The sequence below is a fragment of the Papilio machaon genome, chromosome 2 (genome assembly GCF_912999745.1).
Source record: "Papilio machaon chromosome 2, ilPapMach1.1, whole genome shotgun sequence".
Lineage (NCBI taxonomy): Eukaryota > Metazoa > Arthropoda > Insecta > Lepidoptera > Papilionidae > Papilio > Papilio machaon.
This window is the reverse complement of record NC_059987.1, coordinates 1,614,318-1,632,216: the sequence shown is the minus strand read 5'-3', so window position 1 is coordinate 1,632,216 and position 17,899 is coordinate 1,614,318. Positions and strand designations below refer to the sequence as shown.

The 17,899-nt window shown below is 35.5% G+C and overlaps 1 protein-coding gene across 1 annotated transcript; it reads left to right on the top strand.

The window, feature by feature from the left end:
• The first annotated feature begins 1,505 nt into the window (after positions 1-1,505).
• LOC106719041 (protein limb expression 1 homolog) lies at positions 1,506-13,700 on the top strand. The gene is made up of 5 exons (XM_014513284.2): positions 1,506-1,683; positions 11,351-11,547; positions 11,744-11,940; positions 12,103-12,360; positions 13,452-13,700. The coding sequence occupies exons 1-5, from the start codon at positions 1,611-1,613 to the stop codon at positions 13,567-13,569; spliced, it is 843 nt and encodes a 280-aa protein (XP_014368770.1). The 5' UTR covers positions 1,506-1,610; the 3' UTR covers positions 13,570-13,700.
• The last annotated feature ends 4,199 nt before the right edge of the window (positions 13,701-17,899 follow it).

Genomic DNA, 17,899 nt, shown 5'->3' with positions numbered 1-17,899 from the left:
AAACGCAATCAATTGACCCAATACACAACCGGATCGGAAAAATTTACGTCATTAGATGATCTTAAATTCTAGAGGTATCCTTATAACTTAACTTGGACTTCGGAATACCGCTGCGTGTCTTTGCGGAGCGGGATTTACATATAGCATAAGAAAGCCTCGGCGATCAGATGCAGCCGCAGTTTAACGGTGCTCAATGCTGAATGCGACTATTTATACGCAGCGGCCTCTAACGGCCACACGATTTATCTATCTCCCTAATGAGCGTACTGCTGCTTATCTTTGTGTAAAATTTTTGCTTACATTTGCTCAATGCGATCCAAGGTAATAACTAGTTTAGTGTAAGTTTGTGTCAAGAAATGTTAAATATAATATTATGGAAGAAACAAGCTTGCAAATGGTGGTAAAATGTGATAATTATAATACAAAGTATTCTTACTAATGTAAGATGGATATCAGATATGAAAAGAGACCATACATCACTAATAAGCATAAACTTTTTAACTCTACTCTGGAAACTTTGTAACTTCATGTCCGTTTGCTATTGGAACCGAACACCGAGCGTCCACCTCTATACCTAACCATCCGCATCGTTCAATGTCTGATACAATTAGTGAGCTATTCATGCAACTGCCCAAGAATCGCTTTATGGCAAATTAAAAACAAGAATTTGTAAACGGCCAGGCAAGTTGTAAAGTCACCCAACAGCTTTACTTACTTTTTGCTAATTGAAATAACTGAGCCCCGTTATTTATATTTTAAAGCAAGTGCTACTGAGACGATATCCACGATCAGTAACTTGTCATATCAGTTGAAAATACTTTGAAAAAATGAAATCAAAATTTTTACTTAAAAATAAGCAAAAACTGGCTTCATGTTTTGTTTTTTTATTTTTTTATTATTATTTTGCATAGTTCAATTTAAACGTTTTATTGTTTATATTTCTAATATGGAGTTGGTAGTTATGGTTATTTTTCAGAAAGAATGGGGAGATCAGGTTTTTGAAATGCTTTGCCTTAAATTAAAACTCGTTGATGTCTTTCGTATGAACATGTTTTAACGCTCTTATTTCAAGTTCGAAATTTAAAGCTCGCTACAGTCATACATGAATAGAATACTTTATTGTTATTAACATGAAATAAATTAAACCGAAAACTCTGGTCGTTTTTTTATTAGAAAATACATAAACATATCTCATACTTTTCAACAAGTAATTACCGTCTGGTCCAAACGTCGATGAACGATGACCAAAATCGTAAGTTAAAAGCTCACGCCACTATAGATGCTAATTTACGAACGGCCGACCTGTGCGACAGCGGTGGCGGCGGCGGCGGCAGCGGCAGCGGTGCTGATATCGACGGGCGGGAGACAATAAATCCGGTTCTGAGTGCAGCGGGCGGGTTGCAATTAAACTAGTGTCGCGACGAGTTCGCGACCGTGCGAAAGTGAAGCGGCGGGGAGGGCGGTGGGGCGTGCGGGGAGCGGGCGAGAAGGCGGAGGGCTCACAGAACTGCACACGGTGACTCCAGTCAGTGCGCTGACGCCGGCGCATACGCACGCGCCGCGAGCCGCGAGTACAATATTGAGATGTCGTGCTAGCGCGGCGCGCCCCCATGGTGTACCCCGAAGCCTCCCGCTGGGGCGCGCCCGACGCGATAGCGCCCCTCTACGATGACGTCTACCGAGGTCAGACGATTTGCAAAACCTACCTACCGCGAATTTTAACCTCCTTTGTTTCTGTGCTCTGAAACCGCTACACGTTGCAACCTGCAAGGACAACTTTTAGGGTAATATACGGCCAATTGGATTTTAACTAAACCTACAAAAGCTTCGAGCTATTGGAGTATTTTACCCTAAAGCTTTCTGAAAGTTGTGCCGCGTACGGTCAGACACACTTTGAGCTTAAAGCTCAGCTGTAGTATTTGTATACCTGTTTTCCCGTTGCCGCAGACTTTATCAAATGATATATTAAAGCATAATAAGGAAGGGGGGAAAATACTACTTAATTTACATTTGTAGTTGTATTTCTGTTTAAAATCTTATTATTCCTAAAAGTTACCAATAACAAAATGAAACGCATTATATAAAATTAATATACAAATTTATAACTTTAATTCGTCTGACGTGAAATGTGCGAATCGGGTTTAAGTTTTTTTATTAATCTTAGGTCTTTGACCTCCATTATCAGACTGTCATGAGAGATACAAAAAACAACGACATCGGTACCTGCCGGCTAGTGATTCGGGCATTTTATTTTAATAAACACTTTTCGACAACTTTTTTGTTGTAATTTGCAAATAGTTTTATAATGGTAATTTAAAACGTTACTACATCGGTTTTCTATTAGAACTTTTTTTGTTATAATTTAGAGCAGCTAAGATCAGCTGAACGTAACGAAGCTTAATAAGCCTCACTTTGAATATAACGAAATTGGACTATTAAATAATTAAATACGAGGTCTTTGCGCTTTGCGCATGCGAATACGTTTTGTGCGCGACTCGAGTGACTCATCTTTATGGATTCGCTTCTCGACTGTTTATTTATATTTATGTCAAGAAGTCTCAAAGCGCTAGCCTTTCTTTGAAACTTTAAACAAATGTATTCATATCGACTTACTTATGTTCAATATAACTAGGTTCCTAGGAATAACTTTGTAAATAAATATTGGACCAAAACTATTTTTATTCGGACATTTACGAAGCATATTCGAATATTTCTTATAATAAATATTATACCTATTCGTAAATATAGGTTTAATGGGGGATTAAAGTTTTGTCATCGAGGTCATCATTTTAAATAAATTTAGGGCGTCGTCTCTACTGATGACATACAATGAAATCAACTGGATTTGATGAGTGAAAAAGTATATAATACCTAAAATAATAAATATTTTGGTAAGCATATCTGTCATAACAATAAAAACAAAGGAGTAAATTATGAGAAACTATCATTATGACTGTAATTCGTCGTTTATATAATTTATTTTACTCCTGAAGTCTGATAGGGATTTTCCGTTAAATTCTGTTGTGAACATTAATAACTATATATTTTATGTGGGGATTAGGTTGCGAGTCATCACATGAAATCGCAATCAAAACGTGCTCGGATGTTGAGCATCGAAGGTCGAATGTTTTCGAATAATATTAATGTTAATGTGAACAAAGAGACGGCAGCCAACATACATACATTGTGTTTCGTCTTCTTATTGGAAAAATAAACAGTCAAGTATTTTATATTTACTATAACGTTAAATATCTTACTTCTTACTAATATTATAAATGCAAAAATTTAGATCGATGGATGCTTGTTAGAAAGTATCTCCAGAACAGTTCAACGGAACTCACTGAAATTTAGCATAGAGGTAAAGATTTTCTTGCAATTCCGCGCGGACGTTGTCGCGGGCAACAGCTAGTTTATTATAAAAAGTAATGTATTTTTCAAAGAATAGACATACGTTGAAAAGAAAAACAATTTTATCGTATCTAAGGTCCGAGATTGTTATTATATTATAACTTTAAAGTTTGAACGATTAAAGGCTTTAACCGTCGAAATCAGAGGCAGTGAGTGTAGAATTATTATGAGAAATATAAAATAATTTACAGTTAATGTATCCATTTGATGACTGTGAGTGCAACAGTAATTATTAAAGAAAATAACTAAAAACAAAGGAACCAACTTACTGACACCTTATTACCCACCCATAAATGGTGGATCTTATCAACTGAGGTTATACATTTACATATTTACATAAATAAAATAAATCACACAGTAGTTTGTAACTTTTATTCGATTACTGTCGTGTCTGGAGCTTTTGTTTATTTGAAATGATAAAAAAATATTTTAGTAAGTTATTTTTTATTCAAATAATTTCAATAAGTACTAAAGTACGGTACGGTACGGTAAGGAAGAAAATCTTTAACATAAATGTGATCATATGTCACTTACTTTTTAAGATTTTTTTTAATGAAAAATGTCTCGTAATTTTAAATAGTCTATTTTGATACTGTGAATATGCGTTAATTTCCAAGATAATTTAATTGTACGATCCAAGATAAAGCGATGATTCAGTATATAACTATTTTTACACATCGTCTAGTGTATTTTCCGATCTTCCGGCCAAAACGGTCAGTTTGTATTCGGAACGCACTCGACATGCTTTTGTCGTCGCGAAACGTGTAACGAATGTAAAATATTATCGATTATATGCAGCGGAAACTGACTGAGAACGATAATACTTTGGTGAACTTTGAACACGAATCTTTTATAGCAACGAGATGCGAATAGACAAGTGATTCGTGTAAAACGACTTTCATTCATACATTTATCGATAACAAAGTTAAATTTAATAATCCTTTAATGTGTTATAAATAAAAGAATTTCCTTTCGAAGGCTTTATTTAATTCGATCCCATCGTAAAATTATTAATAAAAAAAATAATTAAAAAATAATCTTTTGTGAAGCTTCGGTACTGACCAGTGAACAAAGACAATATGATACATTTAGCGAGACTCGAACGGTTGTTTTATTGGTAATTGAGAAGCTAGTCCGAGCTTTAGAAGTCAATTGACATTTGAAAATTGAACTGTCTTAAGGAACACTGCCTCTTTGAATTACGTCGCTTCACAATTGATGTAAAATCCCCGTATTGGTAGGAAATTACCGCATAGCTTTAAATGGTCGCCTTACACACCGTTTGCTCGAACTAACGGTGTCATTTAAATGGTAATATCGAGTCTAAATAGACGTTCTTTTGATGTTTATTAGTTTTATATGTGAGCTAAGAAGGTGTAATGTTAAGGCTTTTAAATAACACTATAGATTTGCATAACATTAAATATTTTATAGGACGCTATTATAATAATGTTCCTTAACCGCCTTTGAGTGCTGAACATGTTTTTTTAGAAAAAAAAAGTCAAGATATTTCTTAGTAAAATTATTTAATAGGGTTCCTGAGACGAAAATCTCCGTTTAAAACATATTGTTATCTCTGTTTTGTCAAATATTAAGACAGGGATGACGATATGTTTTACCGTCGTAAAATCTCTGTGATTTTGGTCTCAAAAACCCACGGTTAGACGAAGGCCAAGCGTGCGATCGATTTTTTGCTATAACCTATTTTATAATTGTAACCAATACACGTCTTTGGAAATAGAATTGTATCGACGTAAAAATGCGATCAACAAAACATCTAGAACGTTCTAACTTGAAAATGTTCCTCGTTCATATTGCACATAAATCCGCGTCTCACAAAATGGGTCTTAAATAAATTTATAGCACGTCGCTCTGAGCATTGCTACTTCAGCTGTCGCCGCAGGTTGCGGGGAAGGGGGAGGGAGGGCACCGTTAGTAAGTTCACCGTGCAATACATAGGTTGAACGTTCACACATTGGTTATAACACAATGCGATTTTCCGTCAGCTGCCACTGCCGAAAAATCCATATACCGTCCTTCCTCTCACAACCTTTGAAAAAATAGCAACAGATATATTTTTTCGTGGAGGTTTTGTCGAAACTGATGGTTAGATTTTCATTTTTCCATTTCCTTATAGCTTTATAAATCTGACAATGATATTGAAATGAAAAAGTGTTTAATGCAATTGTAACTTTTTAATCTATAATGTTTATGGCCAGCGGTCACATCGCTATTTTAGTGATGTCAAAAAAAGTATAAAAAACAACGAAGCGTTTCTCATACACTCTCTCTTCTTTAATTACATATTTCTCAAATTTATCACCATCTATTGTTCTTTCCGTTTCAACTCTCATGTCATTGACACTAAAAGGAAAAGCAAGTAAATTGATATCTTTTATTTTAATACTTGTAAACATGTAAGTGGTGGACTCAGGTTATTTATAGAACCTGCAGACCGCATCGGACGCCGCGGGTAGTACTGTAGCGCGCATATTTTTACACAACATGAAATTTCACGCTTGTCGACCTGTCTTTTAGTTTACATACATTATATTGATCTGTTATTTCTTTTTTTATTTAACCATCTCCTCAAGCGTATGCTTTAAAGCTTTATAAGTAAACTTAAGCGGTCCCTTAGTGCACGGTCTATCATTCTCAGTGTGGAAATTAATATTTAAGCTATGTTATTGATAATGAAAATGTATTTTGATGTATAAGAAAATGGGATATTTTTTGTGAATTTCATATTAATTAATAACACATGCTGTAAATGGAAAATACTTGAGATTTCCAGTTAGTAATGCACATACTCGTATAAATAAACCGTGTGAACCCTCAAGAATACAAACAGGTTTGCCAGTACTAAGCAAAATGGAAAAGGATAATCTTTACTTGTTCCACAGAATTTTCGTCTAAATTATTTGCTTTCATTTTGGAAACTTAAAAACATTTGTACTAGTATTTTTAATTATAGCAAGTGAGGCTATGTTAACTAGGCTATAATTTTTTATTTATTTGTATATGTATCTGAGAGAAGCTGGCAGGTTGATAGTATTTCATATAAGGAGGTAATATTATATTATTTCTTTCCAAGTGAATGGAGCTTTCGCATGAAACCTGTTCCGTTTTTAGTTCCGTGAATCTAGAAAGTGTCGTTTCGCGTTCAAGAGAAATTAGATTGCGGTGATGAGGAATGTTGTTTGATTTATCTGTTTCTAATTAATATTATAAAACACTAATGACCACTGTAGCCTAGATACTAAGATAATTTCTAATCCATCAACACGCAGACGCCAAATAAACATAATGGAAAACTGATTTCTATTTTAAGCCACTTAGTAATAAGGATGGTTTTTGCACAGACAAAGTGCAAGTATATTCAATTACAATATAACAATTACATGGTCAAATTATAATTCAAAGTAACTTACCTACAACGAATTAATTCGCGTTAACTTGTTTTCTATATATAAAAAAGAAAGTCGTGTTAGTTACACTATTTATACCTCAAGATCGGTCGAACTAATTTAGCTGAAAATTGATGGGGAGTTAGCTTAGAATAAGGAGACGGACATGGGAACTTTTCTTTATTTTGTGTGCATTTTTTTTTATTCCGCGCGGACGGAGTCGCGGGTAAAAGCTAGTATCTATATATATAAATGAAAGTCGTTTTAGTTACACTATTTATAACTCAAGATCGGTCGATCTGATTTAGCTGAAAATTAATGGGGAGGTAGCTTAGAACTAGGAGACGGACTTAAGAACTTTTTTTATCTTGTGTGCATTTTTTTATTCCGCGCGGACGGAGTCGCGGGTAAAAGCTAGTATTAGATAAATATACAAATCGGGTTATTTCGTCTATCTCTACTAAGTCTTAATAACTAAACTATTAGCACTCCATATGAAGTCAAGGATCAATTAATACAAAACAACTTGTTAGATGCTCAGTTATCTGGCATATCCCATGGGTTGAAACTTAGACCGTTTGTAGTATAACTCTTGGAGAGTTAAATGGCCGGGAGCACGTAATATCGCGTCTAACTTTCTTTGTATAGCCTCGATACGTGTTTCAGAACGATTTCGTTTGATCAGAAATCAGATTGGAAGCAAATTGATTAAACTTCTCTGGCCAATTTAATTTAGCACACTACGATGATTTGTCGTTTTAAAATAAGACAGAGGTTTGAATTAAATGTTTTTTTTTCTTTAATTAAATAGCTTTAATAATATTCTTATTAAAGCTCCAAATAAACGATAAAATGTTTTGTCAAACTTTACGTATTTGATAAATTGTTCTACGAGTAAAGAATCTAGCTTAGCTTAAAGCTTTTCAATATATTTAAGATCTTAGAATAACTTGACCAAATAAAAGCCTATTTAAATAAGTAGTTTAGTTTTTTAATCAACATTGCGTTGTGATCCAGTTTTTCATTTGTTTTTCATTTTTGTTTTCATTGCTGCATAACCTGTGATCAATTTGCAATATCTAGTTTTGTGAATCAACAATCTTTATACAAATCATTGAAAGAAATTTACCATAGGGTCAAAGAACACATTAAAAAGTTTAATCTTTGACAAATATTATTTGTGATGACAAGCAAGTTGCGCTAATTGATGAATTAATGTCAAAGAGCGCACTCGACTATATTTAAATTGACGAGTCTACAAATCAACAAAATTTTTTGTATCCGTTTTGTTACATCCGTTTTACTTTTATAAATATTACCAAGTGGCAGATAATTGTTTAAAACTTTTTACATACACAAATGAAATTTTTATGACCCAAAATTCGGTTTATTTGTATGTGAGATTATTTTGTCAGTGTAACCGATAAGAGAAACGATTACGTATTGCTGTGACTGATACTTTGTCGTATTTTTTTTAGGTTAAGGACATTGATGAAATTTGTATCATTACAAACAAAAAATAATTCCAAAATTGAATATCTCTTCAACGTATTAAAACACTTTCCAAATATAATGAGTCAGCGTGACGACGCTCTTTTCCAAGTATTTTCGCACGAAGCTATTTGCGGACACCAATTTGTTATTAAAAGCTTTTATTACGCAGCGGTTATTTTTCTTCTTTGTTATACGAGTACTTAATCGTTATTGAAATATATTCCACGTTGTTAAAGATTGTTGTGATTAAAAACAAAGTTTATTGATACAAATAATTGACAAATGCAACAGATCTTGTTCACCCACGCTTTGATGATTATTGTTAAATTACTAAAAGTAATCCAGCCGGCTTCAAACCTAACTACTACTTCAGCACTAATATATTGCATTAAAGAATATATTATGTCCGTTCCATTACGTATAACTTCTTCCATATACTCGATTCGTATTCCTTTTCGGGATTTTTTCTAATAATTACTTCTGTTTAGTAAACTCTGGGTCAACGTAACCTAATTGTCCAGACAACTTCATTCATAAGTTATGTAATCGTACAACCAAAAATAGTACTTATTGCGTTAAGTTTATGACCGCGGTCAAGGTTTATTATACGAAAACTACTTAAATATTTAAGGCACTCACCTTCAATGAGAACATCGGACACGAATATTGTGATAAGCGGTAGCGGAATTATATGCGACGAAATATACTACCGACTGATCTATGTAGTTAGGGTTGCCAGGTCGCCAAACCTGCTAGCCGGACAGACCAGCCAGTTTGGCCGGACATTTGGGTAGAAAGGTCGGACACCCTATATTATTTAGGATTTTGTCTCAGTATTCATAGGTACACTCTCGTTTGGGAAATGTAAAAAGCCTATCAAAAGCCGGAAAACCGTTTATTTTGGCCGGACACGCAATCAAAAAGCCTACCTATGTCCGGCTTTATCCGGACGCCTGGCAATGCAATATGTAGTGATTAAGATTATTTTTAAAACTATTCACTTAGTGAAATCTAAAAGCATAAAATATATTTAATGGTAGAGTTATAACGTTTCATTAATACTGTATTAATAAGTGACAATCACGAAAAATAAAATGAAAGGAACAAAGCGAATATTTACCTATTTTAAAAGTGAAATGTAACTCTTCTCGGATCACGTCTTCGTCTGCTATAACCTTATGCCCTGGAGACAATGATAGCTTTAACAAAAGGCCTTTTTATTTTACTAACGTCGAAAAAAATGCGTGAATTCGACTGTTTCAATTCTTTTGTTGCTTTTATTACTCATGTTTGTAATTTTATATGCCAAAGTTCTAATTTACAACGTTTGTTCAGCATATTTTTGTAATTCTATTAACATTCGTATGAATTTTACTCTCGTGAAAGAAAATTATAAAAAAGTCTTTTGCGTAAAGTTAGAGAAATGTACGCTTAATTCTACAAAAAATGTGAGTGAATAACTCGAAATTTATTTTATGTTTTAAAATAAATATGTGCTTGGTATGAATGTGCCGTCACAGGTTACATAATTTTATCGCTTTAGTTCGGTGGTAGCATTTTCAAAAATAAGGTGGATGTACAGATTTGTAACAACTATAGAAAAATAAAAGTTCATCTTACACAGATTTAAAGCTTTAATGAGTAGTGGAAGGAATAATCAGAGCGGAGAGTGAGGTAAAGGAACCAATTTGGTTTTACGGACTACGGATGTAATTTTTGCCATTTCCTAACTTTGTGAAAAATATACGGTGCGCATAACTGAATATGGTGTTCATAGACCTCAAAAAAGCATACGACAGGGTTTCGAGGGACGTTCTGTGATGAGGTTTAAAAGGAATGCTTGGTAACTATATATATATATATAACTTCCAGGATTTTCGTGGTCTGTATTGTCGAGCCAATGCACACGTCCGATGCACTGTGTGCGAGAGCAATTGCTCGGTGTCTAAATTTACTATTATTTGATATAATTGTAATACGAAGTCGAAGACGAAAATATATTTTGTTCAAGATAATTATTTTAGTCAAATTGTAAACTTGAAATTAGAATAAGAACAAAGAACATTTTTCGTTCTTTCTATAATTTTTACCTTGCCTTAAATAAAGGAGTCAAAACTTTAATTGACTTTAATAACTTATTTTACTTTATTGATGCTTAGGATTCGACATTATTCACGTTGAAATATTCTTAAAAGTATTGTTAGTATATTTCACATGAAATAAAAGAATTACGTCGTCATGTCACATGTAGTAGCTAAAACTTTTATAACATAGGCTTATAAAAGTTACGGTACAAAGTAGAAATAAAATTGGTTATCTCTTTTCCACTCGACAAAATTACTTCCGAAGTTTCTGTTGGAAAGGAAGCACTTATTTTATATATTCTTTTCACTTGTAGGCTTTCAGCGTTACGTTTCTTATATGTGAACATTTCTTCAGAATTATTATTTAGGTCGTTCGTGACAATTATGTTACTGCATAATGTAGCCACAAAACTCAGCCATTTTTTAGTGTAATTACTTTTTATAAGGTTCATCATCATTAGCTCACTATACGTCCCCACTGAGGGGCTCGGATCCTACCCCAAGTTAGGGGCGACCATGCCATACTCAATCCCGCTGTCACCGTTCACTGTTCACCGTAAAAACGTCGAATAAATGTACCTATGTAAATCGAAAACGACAAACACATTGGTATGGTGGGGTTCGAACCCAGGACCTGCAGATTGCAAAGTGCTTAGCCCCTGAGCAACCGATGCTCCCATAAGGTAGCTTGCATATAAGGTTGCTTTAAGTTTATAGTTTAAAAATTATGATACGAATAAGTTTAAAAATAAAATTTATACATTTAATAAAATTGGAGTGTCTGGATTGTGAAAATCGCAGATCTACTCAACAAATTGACACTTTAACTGTGGTATTTAGTCGTTAATTAGCCACTAACGGAGACCCTTAGAATACATTTGTTATACTAATTCTGAGTTGAAGCAGTTAAGACACGCTTTTAATTAAGTGTTGATATAATATGTGTTTGTGACGCAGACGGCGTGATATCGACGGTGAACGTGGTGGAGGCGCTGCAGGAGTTCTGGCAGGCGAAGGCGTCAAGGGGTGCGGGGGGTGCGGGTGCGGGCGCAGCGGCCGGAGCGCTCGTCATCTACGAGTCCGTGCCCGCCGCACACCCGCCCTACGTCTGCTATGTCACGCTGCCCGGCGGCGCGTGCTTCGGAAGTTTTCAGGTACCCACCTGTGCTTTTAAAGTTAATCCCGTTTAAATGTGGTATGGTTTCGTAAAATTAAAATCGTCAGTAGTTCACTGACTATTTGGTGGGCGCGCTTCTAATTAAATTTAATTTTTAAATTTCTAAAATCTTCAACTAATTATGAAATTTTGCACAATTTGAGCAAGACTTGTAACCACTGTGTCTCTTACAGAATTGTCCTACAAAAGCGGAGGCGCGGCGGAGCGCAGCGAAGATAGCCCTGATGAACAGCGTGTTCAACGACCACGAGTCGCGGCTCATTTCCGACCACTTCATAGAGAAGGCGGTGGCGGAGGCACGTGCCTCCTTCGCCGGTGCCGGGGACAATGCGCACAGCCAAGACACTAACGCCGGCATCGCCGCATTCAGGTGAGCTTCAACTGTAACTGTACTCAAGATATTTTCTTAAAACCTTGGTGTCGTAATTTTGTGGCATAGTTACTACTTGTTATTTTCAAGGCTATTTCGTCTTCTGCTATGTTCTCAGACCATTAATACAAACAATAGTACAAGTGATGATATTGTGTCCAGGTTCATGCTGGAGGCGAACAAGGGGCGCACGATGCTAGAGTTCCAGGAGCTGATGACAGTGTTCCAACTGCTGCATTGGAACGGCTCGCTGCGGGCCATGCGCGAGCGCCAGTGCTCGCGGCAAGAGGTCGTCGCCCACTATTCGGCGCGCGCGCTCGATGATGCCATGCGTGAACAGATGGCGCTCGAGTGGGCTGCCAAGGAGAGAGAATCTGTCGCCGCAGGGAATGGCGGAGTATTGCGAGGGGAACTCGCCAGGTAATTATAATCCTATTTTCTGTCCCAACATCCCCATCGTAGCTGGGTTTGCACAAGCGCGACTGCTTGCTCACTTAAAACTATTCACGTACAGATGAACCTAATTTAGACCTTATGTCCTCCAGTGATGTCTGTCTCATCACATCATGATGTGAGTCCATCATGATGTTTTGCAGGCAATAAATATGGAAAAGTGTTGCTAACTTTAGATGTAATCTGAGCAGTTTAAGCCACCTTTAATCATTGAAAAGTAATCAAACGTAAAAGATGTAGTGTCGTCTCTAGAGTTGCAGATAGAAGGAAAGGTGTTATCTCCGAGATGATAATAAAACGTTGGTTTGATAGGCATTTTCAACTTGCTATAGATGAGTAATGCAATGAGCCAATTGAGTACTGTTTAAGGAGATTTTACATATTTTTGGTGAAATGGCATTAAGGAAAAAGAAGAATTTAAAATATAGAAAAAAGAACACATTCTTAATGTCATTGTATTTTTTAGTTGTCTTTTCTATTCATGTTTCTCAATATACGCTTCTACAAAAAGTTAATTTTATTTTAAATGTGTTTATCACATACAAGTACTTTGATGATTCGGATTGTATTATTCCTTATTATAGAATTTTATTTTCAGTTTTCTGTTAGCCTAATTAAAATGTATCAATTTTGCACGCAAACCGCCACCCGGATAAAGATCGGGCGTGCTTTGAATAGCAAAATTGCTATTAATACGTGCCAATTTATTTTACATCCTATTAAATAAAATTCATTGCGTAGTTTTGCATAACTTGGCAATTTGTCTTGTGACTTGTTAAATAAATCACAGAATACGATATTGTACATTTTATTCAGGTATTTACTTATTATTTAGAAAATGGCAAGTAGAAAAAATACTTAAGTTTGACTCTAAAATCCCAAATATGATAACAAGGTGTTGACATTCAATTTCATTTCTTATTTTCGGTTTTCCCTATACAAAATGAGAAGGACGACTATTGACTACTAGTATGTTTTTCTGCATTTTTGTTGTTTTGGTAATGGACACTGACGATTTCATTTGAGTATTGGTGTGTCTAAGTGTGGTGTATGTTTAGGGCGGAGCGGGAGTTGCGTGCTGCGCGGCTGGCGGCACGTGAACTGCGCTTCCCGAAGGAGAAGCGCGACATACTGGTGCTGGCCGCGCGCGTGGCGCCCCCGCAGCCACAGCAGTGATCTCATCACGCCACGAGCGATACTAGCGCCACTTGCGACACTAGCGCCACTCAACTGTCGGTCGCGTTCTACCATCAACTTTTACATTTACATTAACTCTGTTATTTAAGTATAGTTTTATAGTGTAAGAATTTTTGTTGTTTCATTTTTTATCCTTATTACCCTTTCCTTTTTGACGTCAGTGACGTCACGTCAGTAAAGAGCTATTATCATGGTCCTAAAAAGGATTGAAGTTAAATTTAATATTGTTTTAATTAATAAAATCACACTAATTATAGCAGACGTATTGATAAAAATGACGACTTTTACATAAAATGGACGAAGATCTATGCCATATATCATTGGAATTCTTCACGTCACTAAAATAAGGCTATGGAATTATCGCTTATCGGCATTTCGCAGAATATACCGCTGAAAACGAATAGCGACTAATATTTATACCTACCCTATTCAGATCCTTATCCTATTCTTTATGAGGTCGGCGCACCAGGTCTTGGTTCCCGAAACCGATCATTCGCCACAATTTTTTTTAATTATGTCACTTTTCTTCACGCAATTATCCATCTCTTCCTAAGCCTACAATGTTAGTTTTGGAACATAAATAGACTATAACTAAAAACTAAAAATAACTAAAAACTTATAAGTTAAAAAAATACGAACTAAAAATATACAAATAGCAAGGAAGTTCATTTATACCTTTATTTCGTTTTAAAGTAGAGATTCAATTATAATACTAGTTATAGAGAATCTTTCTTCGAATATTTTAATCATCATGTGTAATGTGTGCGACATTTGTCAGTATAATTATCTTTCACAAGTGTCAAATCAGAAAACCGAAACTGTACCAGTAGTACATCTATTTTATAGTATGGTTTAGTTCGTATTGTCTCGTATAAATGTATACGTTAAATGTCTTTGTCTGAAGGCAATCCTATCCATACGAACGGCGGCAGACGATGGAACAAAGAAAAGTTTAAACCTCACCGGAGCAGAGTGACCACGTCTCTCAAACTATCGTTAAACGGACTTAATTATAACTTACGTGCTACAGATTGTTAACACTTAAGACAGTTAACTGTGTAAACAAAGATAACTTAAACAATAAATAGTGCAAGTTAAATAATATTATCAAAAAGTTTCACATGTTTTAGCGATTGTTCGAAGCACTTTATAGCTACACTATCTGCCGGCCGTGACTCCGTCCGCGCGGAATTACAGACTATGATCTACATTTAAACTTTTTAAATCTAAACTTTCGCATTTATAATATAACTACCTGTCCCCCGCAACGCCGTTCGCTCGGAATTAAAAAAAGTATTAAATAATTAGTTTGTATGTTCTTCCAGACAATGTTCGACATCTGTGCAAAATTTCATCAAGATCCGTTGAGCCGTTCCAGAGATACCTTCAAACAAATATCCATCCATCCAAACATTCGCGTTTATATTTTTCGTAAGATAAGATATGATATAACACAAATTATATTAAAAATATACAATACCATGTATGTATGAATATTGTAATGCCACAAAGCTGATGTAATAAAGTTTGGGAATCAAAGTATATTCGGTTCGCCGGCAAAAAGTCGACTCATCAATATGCGATTTAAGATCAGGTACTCGTATGTAGGGGAACTGCTTAACACCTTAGCTGCGGCAAGTAAAATCTTAAACCTTCGTCTGGTGCGGCGGCGGGCCAAAGTGTGCCCCCAATGATTTTTCCGCCAGTGCGTGGCAGGCCTTTCTCGACCCACCAGCATAAGGTTAGATTAAATCGCTATAACTTTGCGAAAACATAAAATAGGTTTGTACTTTTTGGACTGTTAGAATAACCTTGAACCCACCTTCTTTAGAGTTGATTCGCCCCGGGATCTGCCAAACAGGAAATGAGAAATGAACCAGGGAAAGTGGCGGGTCGATATCGACCAGCACCGCACTAGAAAGCATTTTTAGTAGTGATGGTAAAGACAAAAATAAGGAGATATCGAAAATAAAATAGAATTGTAGAAAAGAAATGAAAAATAGTTTATTTAATTATTTATTTATGCTTGTCTTTAAAACATTTCGCACAAAGATTTTGTGTGCACATCCTATTTTTTTTTTCTTGAAGGAAAATATCTATTTTTTTCTTGAAGGAAAATATCTATTTTTTTTCTTGAAGGAAAATATTTCCTCACTGCTGTACACTATCACTTTTGTCTGCCTCGCAAATTAGTTTATTTTCCAAAATTTGTATTTTTCTTTTGTTTCCTGCCATCGTGCGTCGTTAATTTTACGAAAAGAAAAAACGCGACGCCGACGTTCAGTGAGATGGCTCAACACTAACTAGCAAAGCGGGGCGCTCCGTGCGGTATCGGGTCGCCAACCGCCTGTTGGGACGGCGGGCCGCGATAGACCCCTGCCGCACCGAGTTGATATTTTTCACCATCAGTGCGTGGTAGGCCGATAAAGGCCTGCCGTGATTTTTTATGAGATAATCGTACCGCACCAGTGAGAGGGACATAGTTTTCTTCGTCCGCACCAGCTGAAATTCCGCGGCAGGTCGATCTGGGCCTGATCCGCAGTGAACGTGTTAACATAAGAAGCGTAATATACGTGAGCGTCTCGTATAAAAACAAAGTTTGATGTGAAAAATTTTACGACAAACAATTCCATTTCTAAAGTCGTTTCACTCATATTTGGAACACGGTCGCTTCAGACTTCAGACTTACAATATTTTTCAAATGATATCTAACTTACTTTATCTTATTTCAAACTGAATTATGTACGTTAACTTATGTATTTCTTCATATTGATAAATTGATCGTGGGATTAAAAGATCAAACGGGTCAATTTAGGTTAGAATAAATTTGTTTCATGTTTTCATGAAATTGGACTGATATTCCTAGATATGTAATATTGACATTTCTAACTATATCTGATGAATAAAGCAAACGATGCAAACTGTTTTTAACCGACTTCAAAAAGAAGGAGGTTATCAATTGAGAGATTGTTTTTTATGTTACTTTTAAATGCATTTTCAGTGTACTACCAATTCAATTAAATTACTATCTTATCTTCGTATCTTCTAAATTCAACTAACTCTAATTTTTTTTTAGAAAGTACAACTAGTAGTAGACTATAGTCATCGTGTTTATACCTTCTAACGATATTTTAAAAGAACTCTTTTTACATAAAATTTCCACTAGGATGGATAGTCAACACCTATTTAAATACTGACTAGTGTGTTAGGCACGGGCAGTGTTGCCCATTGACACGCCGTGTGTGAACAGGTGTGCTTCCGGAAGCCGTCGGCGCAGTCCGACTGTATTGACACGTACCTGCCCCTTCCCGTTCCTTTCATATACCTCTCCCCCCTCAATCATTTTTCCGACAGACCCCCTTTTTCACCTACTGTCTGTAGTCAACAAAGAAATTAAACACATGTATCAATAGATGGAGCAACCAATTTATGTTTAATCTATATATATAAAAGAAAGTCGTGTTAGTTACACTATTTATAACTCAAGAATGGCTGAATCGATTTGACTGAAAATTGGTGGACAGGTAGCTTAGAACCAGGAAACGGACATAGGATAATTTTTACCCCGTTTTCTATTTTTTATTCCGCGCGGACGGAGTCGCGGGTAAAAGCTAGTGTTTTATAAACAGCAGGTGAAGTAGCATTTTTTATTCATCATTTTTGTGAGAAAATGTTCAGAATGTCCGTTCTATAAATGGTACATTTGAATCTCTTTTCCGTAATTATATTCATACACTAAGAAATATTGGCACAATAATAAAAAGAAATACTAGCAACAACATATTTGGTAATGTTTATGTTTCGAGAAAGAACGATATTTTCAACAAAGAACACTAAATTTAAGAGTTTTACACTTGACCGGCTTATTTTAACAAGCGGTGGTTTACTTTGTTCCGTGCGATTTTAATGAGAGTTTAGTGAGCTGGTTCGCGAAACTAAGGATACCTTGAGAGTCGAGACTGTCGGCGCGCGCCGCGGCCTTGAAGATTCCTATTAAATGTAAAATGTCTTCGACCGCCGGCGAATTCTAGTTGATTCATGCTCTTAGATAATGATATAATTTAAAATTGATTGATAAAACAAGAAATACTCTCAGAACTCCAGACAAGAATTATATTTGGATATCTTAATACGTTATATACCTAACTTTGAATTATACTTCGACTCTTCAAGGTGCTTGATCTATGTTGGTTCTTCTATATATTTATTTTTTTGCACATGTTATTTAACGATACCCGTGTAATTGTTTATCAATGTAAAGTAACAGACAAAAAATGGTTTCAATCTGTGTAAAAATTGCTAATAAAAC

Bases quoted from the DNA above. Each gene is read 5' to 3' on its own strand.
- LOC106719041 (XM_014513284.2), top strand. From the start codon at position 1,611: ATGGTGTACCCCGAAGCCTCCCGCTGGGGCGCGCCCGACGCGATAGCG. The intron at 1,684-11,350 runs GTCAGACGATTT...TTTGTGACGCAG, and splicing joins CTACGATGACGTCTACCGAG to ACGGCGTGATATCGACGGTG. The intron at 11,941-12,102 runs GTGAGCTTCAAC...TATTGTGTCCAG, and splicing joins GCCGGCATCGCCGCATTCAG to GTTCATGCTGGAGGCGAACA.